This window comes from Plectropomus leopardus, chromosome 6 (genome assembly GCF_026936395.1).
Source record: "Plectropomus leopardus strain MGB_pleo_1.0 chromosome 6, ASM2693639v1, whole genome shotgun sequence".
Lineage (NCBI taxonomy): Eukaryota > Metazoa > Chordata > Actinopteri > Perciformes > Serranidae > Plectropomus > Plectropomus leopardus.
The window spans coordinates 9,669,060-9,679,284 of NC_142181.1; the positions used below are offsets into that span (position 1 = coordinate 9,669,060).

General features: G+C 39.9%; 1 protein-coding gene across 2 annotated transcripts; it reads left to right on the forward strand.

Annotated features, from left to right (window-relative positions):
- Positions 1 to 5,684: 5,684 nt before the first annotated feature.
- On the forward strand, positions 5,685 to 9,749 carry serpinh1b (serpin peptidase inhibitor, clade H (heat shock protein 47), member 1b). 2 transcript variants are annotated; one of them, XM_042486637.2, is made up of 7 exons: positions 5,685 to 5,837; positions 7,250 to 7,399; positions 7,519 to 7,711; positions 7,874 to 8,144; positions 8,263 to 8,361; positions 8,475 to 8,707; positions 8,817 to 9,749. In XM_042486637.2, exons 2-7 carry the CDS (start codon positions 7,281 to 7,283, stop codon positions 9,117 to 9,119), a joined length of 1,218 nt encoding a protein of 405 aa, XP_042342571.1. In that variant the 5' UTR covers positions 5,685 to 5,837; positions 7,250 to 7,280; the 3' UTR covers positions 9,120 to 9,749. The 2 variants fall into 2 exon arrangements, with proteins under 2 accessions (XP_042342571.1, XP_042342570.1); XM_042486636.2 differs by lacking the exon at positions 5,685 to 5,837 and adding an exon at positions 5,947 to 6,490.
- Positions 9,750 to 10,225: the final 476 nt, after the last annotated feature.

Sequence of the window (10,225 nt, forward strand, 5' to 3'; positions counted from 1 at the left end):
GTGCATTTATCATATAAAGTATAAAATTATGTATTTATTTCATACATTGCTGTTTTTCTTGTGAAACTTTCTCAGACTGTGTTGATCATCTTCAACAACAACAGGTAGACAGCAGGTCTCTAGCATGTGAAATGACTCATCAGCACATACACATACAGTATATGAAGAATTTGACGATTTTCAGATCAGTCGCATTTAATTGGTTAACCTGAATTATGAACACGTCTGTGTCAAGTGGAGGAGGAACTGTGGTTAAAAGGAGTAACAGATCAAATGTATCACCAAGGAGACAGTCAGTGCAGTGATGTTGGGTAGCATCATATTGATGCAAATGAAGAGCTTGTTTTTGTGCAAGGTGTGTTGCAGAAGACTACATTCACATCAAAAAGCGGTTTAACTACTCCTTAATATTCTCACCATTAAAGATTACTTCAAACCGAATAATTAGATGTCAAGATCATATCACCACCGTCATACCCATGCAGCCGCTCACAGACACACATACACGTTGACCTTGTCTCTCCATGACCATCTCTACAGGTGGGGGAGCTAGCTGAAATGTTCCTCTCAGGATGATTTCCTGTGACATATCTCTATTTGATGTGGCAGGTCTGGGCTTCCCTGCTCCTCTCTCCACAGGTAGGTATTAGTCGGCAGCTCAAGCTGCTGCGCTTTGTTATGATCTCCACCCATTTTAAAATGTCAACCAGAATCCACAAGCAGGAAGGGTAGGATGGCTGGTATGGGTCTCCTCTGCAGGTGGTGTTACAGCACGGTGAGGAGTTTGTGACTGGCTGCTGTCTGAAAGGGCACAGAACATGACTGGTGCAGGGAGAGAATACCAATGTAGACACTTGTAGAGCGTATCATTTAAATGCCAGTTCAGCTGCTTGTTATGACTTTGAAGATCTGCTGGACGTCTGATTTATTCAGAGGCCTCACTGCATCACGTCTGAGATGGAACTGAAACAACACTGTCACATTATAATACTCTAAAAACTTTTACAGGGAGTTAGTATGAAATATATTACTTACTCCTACATAGAAACCAGAGACAAGTGCTGATGTCAGGAGCCATCCCACATACACTGAACCTGTTAATGTATTTTAATTTCAATTTTATTTAATTTTCCATACTGGAAATATGACAACAGTAACATGTGTCAGAGGGTCATAAAAATAAAGTGGAAGTGACTAGAACTCATCTTACTGACTTACTGTTTTTTTTTTTTTATTGTGTTGCTTTGCACCCCATCTAGTGGTTGTTTATCCACAATGCAACACACACCCACAATTGAAATATCTACTGTGTCTGACAAACAGTTAAAATGATTTCCACTGGTTCTTTTAAATTTGTTGACATTTGTGGCTTATATCCTTAGATCCTAGGTGATGGTGGATGTTTTTAGTTTCAGTGCAAAAATTCTGCTTTTTTAATTGTTTTATCTGCCAGCATGTTAAATTCAAAACTTCTCTAAAATAAAGTAGAGAACACAAACTTAAATCTTTCCTTAATTAAAACCGTAATTACTACAAAGAAAACTTTGATTGCTTTGAGGGACCTTTCAAACTTTTCCCACCAGGGGGCATGTTTGGTCAAAACTATTAAAGGGATTAAGAGTATGGCTGCCCTGTCATCATCAAGGGAAATCCAAAATAGACTTTGCTCTGTAAAAACTGGCACAATATGACTGCAAATGTTTCCTTGAGTTATCCAACTATCAATTTTGTTCAGTACAGAATTTTAGCATGTGGTCAACATGGCAGGCCTTATCACTTTGATGGATTATCATACATTTGCCCAGAAAGTAATTCATTTGGATATTTTTAACACCTTTTAAACAGACAGGCTAGTTTCAAATGTCTTCTTTCATGAAGTTACAGATACACTGTTTAGTGAATGGATACAATCAGTGATATGAGGATAAAACCTTTTTGTCATAAATCTACTGATAAAAAAATGAATGTATAACATACTTTCTTAGGGAGCTGTAATTGAACTGTTTCGGTCCATGTAAATCTGCAGTTGTTTAATGCAGTTACTGTATAGTCTGTGCCTTTAAAATCTTGCTTAATTCATCACCACCTCATTACAGCTAATGTGAGTCTGGTTTAAAATGACAGTGCACATAGACAGATTATAAACTGGTGAAGCAGCTCACTGCATTTATAGGCGAAAAAAACTTCAGAAAGTTACATCATACAGTGAAGCTGAAACATTTCTCTGGTCTTGCGTCATGCTCTATTTGGCAGCTGTGCTCTACTTTCCTTCACTTGAGTCTTTGTGTCCATCATGTCCTCAGTGTGTCGGGGTCATAGCAGTTTGGGGTTGACAGGTATGCCACAACAAACTTAGACAGATGGATATGTTGCATAATTTACAAAACTGTCAGAAACCTCTTTGAGAAACTTTTAATGATAATGAAAACTTTTAATTTCCTATAGGTTAATACATTTTATTTTCCACTTTAAACTGTCTCTGCTGCACCTGGGGAGAGCTTAACATTGGAATCAGTAAATAACAATGTGTCAGCCCATCTGTAAAGTAAATTTAAGAGGAAACTAAACACCAATCCTTCTAGAAGAGATAAGCAGACCAAGGGGTGTTTAGAAACCCCCTAAACAGTTGCAACACGCTGCCAAAATACTGTCAGTGTTTTTGTTTGAAAGACTAACACAGATGGTAAAATAGGAGACTGACTGAACTCCTCTGTTTGCTTGCAGCCCCCCATATACCTCTGTGAGCGTGCACAGTGGAAACCTTAGCTACAATGCAGCTGCACCTGTTGGAGCGTAATTTTGTTGTTTTCTGTTCCTTACAATATATCAAAGATTTACAACTTATATGATTAGGCCTACCCACAGTAATATTGCACGCTAAACTACTTCTAAAATACTGTTGATTCTGTTAAAAAGTGCTGGTATTCTGTTAATAGATATGATTTATCACTGAAATCCAAATTTAGACTTGAAAATCAACAGCAAAAAAAACATTATATTGATAGATTCAATTCTCTTTTAGCAACATAACTGAGGATGCGGCTGACCAAGACTGGTGCAGAGGGTAGTGGAATGACGTCCAGATGTTGAATCAGCTCCTTTCCTCAAATAGCAACCCATAGCTCCACCCTCCAAATCTCCTTTTCCTTCTCTTGGTTGGTGCTGAAATATTGCATCACTTAGTGTTGAGCCTTTAGGTTTAAGATCCTTCCCTCTTCATTCGTTAAAAGTTAAAGTATCACTATAGGGTTCAGGACAGTGCGAGAGCCTTCTTTATGCTCACAAAAACACCTAAACTCACACGCAGTATTAAACATTATAAAGGAGGTACTGCGAGGTACAAATACCCATCAAGGATGACCCCCTCCAACACTTCCTTATACATAAACAATGAATTAACATGCTATTTTGTTAGTATCAAAAACACCATTGTGCACTACTCTTCAATTTTATGTTAAGCACTCATAATAATTTAATATCACAAACATGCATAGGTGTAGATTTTGGGGGTGGGGGGGTAGGTGGATACAGGGGACAAGTCTGCTTCAGTATTTAGAAATTGTGGATCTGTCTACCCTAATAAAAAACTTGAAAGTAGCAGGAGTTTTTGTCTGACAAAATACATTTAAACCAAACCAATCAATTGATGGAGAAAAGGCAAAACATAAGTACTTGGTGCTCAAAAATGTTTGGTGGTGCCCCCCCACCCCTAAACATATGTCCCTTACAAACATGAATCCTGCTTTAGATTATGCACTGTTGCAAAAATAATCCCACCCTTACAATTGTGTGATCTTATTTTAATTACCTGCCCCTGTGAGCTTCCAGGCCTTTGCCACTCAAGGAAGACAATACAAGGTTTGCAGTGTCATTGGAGATTAAGTGTATCAGGAAATTTGTTCAGACCTGCTTGACCCTGAAGTTACCCTCACTCTGCATAGGCTGAGGAATTTCATTGCAAACTGTTGGGGCTTCTTCACCATGACAATAACCCCCTGAGGGGAGGTAAAGGACTGCAATCCTGCTCTTGTTTCAAATGTTTCAAAGCAGGGTTTTTTCACTGTCCCCAAAATGTAAAAAATGCAATATCTGAATTTACATGACATGGTTGTGGAGTTTGGATTTAGGGACCACTTTTTTTCCATCAAACTCTCATACAACATTCTTGATGAAACAAGTCATTAAAAGAACACAAGCCACTCAACAGTTGGCATGTCAGGACAGGGAGCTGCAAAAGAGGAGGAGCCAGGGGGATTAAAGGGATTGATGAGATTCCTCTAGTTGGGTTGAAAAAGCAGGATGGGGGTTACTGGAGTAACCTTCTTCCAAGGTGTATGGAGAAGGGAGATAAAATCAAAGGCTTGGAAACTTGAGCACCACTTGAAGTATTTAAAGAAACTTAATTTAAGACCAACACGTTTTGGCTTGTGGCCCTGTGGACTCTGATGAAGACCACAATCCGAATCTGGTCTTGCAAACATTTTTTCAAAATACAACAAATGTTGCTAGAGTTTTTTACACTTTTGTAAAATAGTTTGTGTCAGACACAAAATGTATACTGTAATGCAGGGTAGCTATAAAATGCCTTGCTCTGTCATTGTATAGTGGATATAATCGGGGCAATCTGAGTCTTTACACAGATTATACACGGGGGAAAAAAGAATGAGAATCTGGCTTATTGCCAAGTAAGTTTTCACATAAAAACAATGACAACAAAAGCAAGTATTAACAATAATCAGTGGACTTGTATATATATAATTTAAGAAAATTAACTGCATGGTTTTAGAAGTGGTGGCTATGTGCAGACATTTGTAAAGTATTGTCCAAATGTCTAAAATATTGTCTAAGTTGCCATTATAACTTACTTCAGAGGACCACAGTGGAAATAAGTTATGCATTTAACTTCATTGGGTTATCCTTTGTATTTAAATGTAACTGAAATACACTATAAAATTTGATATCAAAGTGCTGACATTATATCAGTTTGATGTGTGTAAGTAAGGACTGAATTGGTGTTTCACAAGTGGCCAATTTATGACTTATTTTGTCTCTTTGTCGGCAGTTTTTACGACAGTGTTTCTCCTTTACACCCCCATCCTTCCAGCACCCTGCAATCAGCTGCTGAGTTGGACAGACGTGGCACTGTGGGGGTGGGGGTAGGCCTGGGGAGCTTATGTGAAGCAGATATTCTCCTGAGTAAAGCTTTTAAAGTTCTGGACATTTCCATTTGAAATTAGAAATATGTGCAACACGATTAACAGAAGTAAGGTGACTACTTCCCTGTCATGCTTTTCAATGGACTCATTCACTGTCTTGTCTGCTGAGATTGCAGAGGAGTTGTGCACCAAAGAGTCTCACACACTCAAATTTGCAAGAAAAACAGTGTGTTAATGCATTTTTAATGCATAAAAATCATTCAGTAGACATTAAAACACACTTTTCACATGTGATGAAATCAATATTAGAGATTGAGTCAGCTATAAGCTTTAGAACCTAAAGGCTAAGAAGAATATCTGCTCCAAAGCAGCTAAGACTGACCCAGAATCAGATTTTCTCTGCGTTTCTGTGTGCAGCCTCAGGAAGTAAAGTTTGAAGGCTGAGCCCAGACCAGTGCTGAGAAGTTAACTTAAACCGACCCCTCTCATTCCAGCCTGTGGTTTCAAGGGGGACGTCCCAGCTCCCAGCTTCCCGAGGACACACAATACGCCCTCATTTTAATATCCCATTCCCACTTCCAGAAAGTTCTCTCACAGGATATAAAAAGCAAGAGAGTGTGCTACAGTTACACTACTCACTGGACACAACTCGAAGGAGAAAACCCTGCAAATCTGCACAAGGTAAGGATTAAAAGATAGCTGTCTTTGTATTCAGGAAGGAATGCAGAGGAAGAATGGGGTGCTTTGTCTTTTATGGTTTAAAGTAACAGTGCAGCATGCTTTCCATTTAACCCTTACTTTCTTCAAATCTCTGACTGTATGACCTACATACAGAATATTACAGATTATGTGGAGTGAAAAAGATTAAATCTTTGCTACTGCTTTAAGTTTTCATGCAATTTATCCCAGCATGAAGATATTAAAGCTTTCTGCTTCCTGCATGTCAGTTGTTTGAAATGCATTAGATGCAATAAAATGAGGGCAAGTCCTGTATACAGAACTGGACCCTGACTGTAAACTATCTGTTTTTGATTAAGAGAGGTGCAAATCTGTCCTCTAGAAATCAGTGCTGCTTGGAGCTGATTGGATAAAAGTTTTTTATCTGGGTCACAAACAGATTGTGGATGACTAACTGTATAGTAACTTCCATTTGTTTAGTCTAAAGTTCGAAAACTAGTGTATAATATTGAGAAATAAGACAACACAGAAAATGTCTGCATCAGAGCCTGTATAATGTCCTACTGCCTGCTCTATAGAGATTACCACATACAGCTATTACTACATACAACTCTTGTCTTTCAGAATGAAAATGGCAGACATCAAAACATCTCAAGGTATCTGAACATGATGTAAAATCATTTCCGCTATATCACAAATATGCAAGTACGGAGATACAGGCAATATATGCACTCAGAATTGATGAGAAACATGTTTAAAGATGCTGCCTGCAGCTGGCTAATTTCGACTTTGTGCATTTGGTCCTTTGTTTGAACAAGTTATGTGATGAGTTAAATAAAGCCTGCAGGCACACGCCCTTTCTCTAAGCGAAAAGATGGCTGCTACAGAGAGCATGTGAAAGTCTCAAAGACTGCATGTATGCATAGCTAAATGCAGTGATTTCTGATTCTGTCTTCCTCTAGCTCAATAACAAGTTGTCAAAGTGCAGAAATGCAACAGTTTGTATTAATTACAATAAATGTAGAGTATAGAGACAAATCATATTTCAGTGTGGAGTCAGCACAGAGCTTCACCCTGATTGGACAGCAGCTCCAGCAGTACAGCTAGGCCTAAGTTGCTGCCTACGTGGCGGGGAACATGGCTGCCTGAAACTGGAGGCGTTCCCAAGCTTCTGTGTGGGCTGAGCCGGCCCTTTTCCTGCCACATCCTAATCATAGGCTATATCCTGGCATTTTGTTACTGAGACACTAAATCAAAGCATTTCTGAATATTCATTCATGACACAAACTCACTCTGAGGAGACATGTGTCTTTCATCTCAATCTAAATACATATTTGTTTTATTTTAGATTTTAAGACACCGACCCAGGTTCAGAGATGTTAACCAGAACTTTGTCCTCTGTTCCGTTTTCACAGGCTGCTGCAGCTGCTTTTGGAGACAAACAGGATGTGGATGACAAACGTCGTAGCTCTTTGTCTACTGGCCCTCGTGGCCTCTGCAGAGGACAAGAAATTGAGCAGCCATGCCACCATGCTGGCTGATAACAGCGCCAATCTGGCCTTCAGGTCTGACATTTATATATTATTGCAATTATAATTAAGTGTATATTACAATGGTGATTTTTTTGTTACATTTTCCTTGTTGGAAACATAGGCAAATAACCTTTCTTGTGCTTGTGATTCAGCCTCTACCACAACATGGCAAAGGAGAAAGGCACAGAGAACATCCTGATCTCTCCTGTGGTGGTGGCCTCGTCTCTGGGCATGGTGGCTCTTGGTGCAAAGGCCTCCACTGCCTCCCAGGTCAAAACTGTCCTCAGTGCGGACAAACTGAAGGATGAGCATCTGCACTCAGGCCTGTCCGAGCTTCTCTCTGAGGTAAGCACACCAATATAAAATACTGTATGTAAGACCTAATTTTCAAACATTCATATTCATAACTCTAATCTGGCATCACAAGTGCACTCAGCCTCAAACTAGACATTTAATACTTTCTACATATTGCCCATTTATCACCATTTATACGTTGATCCCTCCTAGGTGAGCGATGCCAAGACACGCAACACCACCTGGAAGATCAACAACCGCCTCTACGGCCCCAGCTCAGTCTCCTTTGCTGACGAGTTTGTGAAGACAAGCAAGAAGCACTACAACTACGACCATTCAAAAATAAACTTCAGAGACAAGAGGAGCGCGGTGAACTCCATCAACGAGTGGGCAGCCAAGTCTACAGATGGCAAGTTGCCTGAGATCACCAAGGATGTGCAGAACCCAGATGGCGCCATGATTGTCAATGCTATGTTCTTCAAGCGTGAGTATAAACTGTCTTTTATTCATATTTCACTTCATTTCTCATTGTAATAAGACGTGGAGATGCCAAAGTATTGTGCAAATGTGTTAACAGAGTCCACTGTATTTTTTTCTTACAGCTCACTGGAATGAGAAATTTCATGATAAAATGGTGGATACACGTGGTTTCCTAGTTACCCGCTCATTCACGGTTGGAGTTCCCATGATGCATCGTACAGGTGAGTTTCTCCATTGCCTCTACTTCTGACCTTATCTTACTATGTCCTCAAAACTGACTGTACCAACAAGAATGCAAGCAAGACAAGGTGTACGATTTGTCTGCACTTTGCAGGTCTGTACGACTTCTATGAGGACAAAGAGAACCGTATCTTTGTGCTGAGCATGCCTCTGGGCCAGAAGCAGGCCTCTATGATCTTTATCATGCCCTACCACCTGGAGCCCCTGGACCGCCTGGAGAAACTCCTGACCAGGAAGCAGGTGGAAACCTGGATCAGCAAGCTGGAGACCAAGGCTGTAGCCATTTCCCTCCCCAAAATTGCATTGGAAGTCAGCCACAACCTGCAGGTAAATGGTGTCAATATGATGTACTAATGGTTATCACAATAGAGGTACATTATAGATGTAAAACTCAATCAACAGCTCTTTTAATAAATCGATTCTTTGCCTTTTCTAGAAACATCTGGCTGAGTTGGGCCTGACTGAGGCCATGGACAAAGCCAAGGCTGACTTGTCCAATATCTCTGGAAAGAAAGACCTTTACTTGTCAAATGTCTTCCATGCATCAGCCTTGGAGCTGGATGTTGGAGGAAACCCATTCGACGCCAACATCTATGGCTCTGAGAAGCTGAGGAACCCCCAACTTTTCTATGTAGACCACCCCTTCATTTTCCTAGTGAAGGACAACAAGACCAACTCCATCCTGTACATCGGCAGAGTGGTTAGACCTAAAGGAGACAAGATGCGTGATGAGCTATAATGTTAATGTTGTGAATTGTGGTGGATAGTTTTGTCCTTTGTGAAATGATGGCAGGAATCTATGTGTATTTTGGTATGACTGTTACCTCATGAGCACATTCCAATAGGACCTGTGGACTGAGCTCGCTATTTTATGACACACTAAACCTTCCCAGGGAACATTCTTTATAAATGTTAGGTCTCAGCCTTAAATCCCCTTCCAATAATGATTGATCTCAATTACAAATATGCGCCTCACTTGAGATCTCCATGAACAAACAGCAGACGACATGCTTATATTAAGTAAGTTTTCATTACACCTTGTTTCTGATGATCCGTGTGCGTTTTCTTGCATCATCTTTAATGTTTAAAGAAAAAAAGATCTTTGCACAAGCTTGTCTTACAACTGTGTCACTCATTCCCTTCACATGCTCAATTTTTTTTCCTTTATATTGCATCCAGTCTGCACTGAAATGTTCCTCTGCACGAGCTGAGCCTGCAGAGGAAAGATGGCAAATGTCTGGTGCTTAATTTACGCTCACCAACCATGCTGTGCCACTTTTTCGCTGTAGGTATTTTCCACAGAGAAGCTCTTGAATTGTGAGATTGTGAAATAATGTGTTCATTTTTCAATAAAAAATAACTGAAAGAATATTTGTGTGCATTCTATTTTTGCATGTTTGAATACCATTCAAACAAAGTTGATATAGTCCTCTGGAGCATTAAGCAGAGAAATGTGAGCTCACTAGAGTTAACATCTCAGAGGAAAAGGATAACAATCTTTCCAGTTGGCTGGAGGTCAAACAATTCTCCCAGGTCTGGAATGTGAAGGTTATTGCTTATCTGCCGTAGACAACTATCCAGAGAATCTCATGGTTCATTTCTCCTACCCCCACTGGCCTATATAATAAAGCCAGTGTTACCAGGATATCCCAAACAGAGGAAAGCAGACTCTGCAGGGCAAAAACTGGAGTGCAGGATTCTCATGGTGTGTGGTAATCTCCTGAAATTTCATCACAGCAAATAAAATGTTGCAGCTGAATGCACAGACTGACAAAACAACAGAAATCTGTAGTTTTAAAGGCGCCTTTCATATAGCATTAGAACTATTTAAACACTTTTGTTTTT

Bases quoted from the DNA above. Each gene is read 5' to 3' on its own strand.
- serpinh1b (XM_042486636.2), top strand. From the start codon at position 6,390: ATGTCCTACTGCCTGCTCTATAGAGATTACCACATACAGCTATTACTA. The intron at 6,491-7,249 runs GTATCTGAACAT...CCGTTTTCACAG, and splicing joins AGACATCAAAACATCTCAAG to GCTGCTGCAGCTGCTTTTGG. The intron at 8,145-8,262 runs GTGAGTATAAAC...TTTTTCTTACAG, and splicing joins CAATGCTATGTTCTTCAAGC to CTCACTGGAATGAGAAATTT.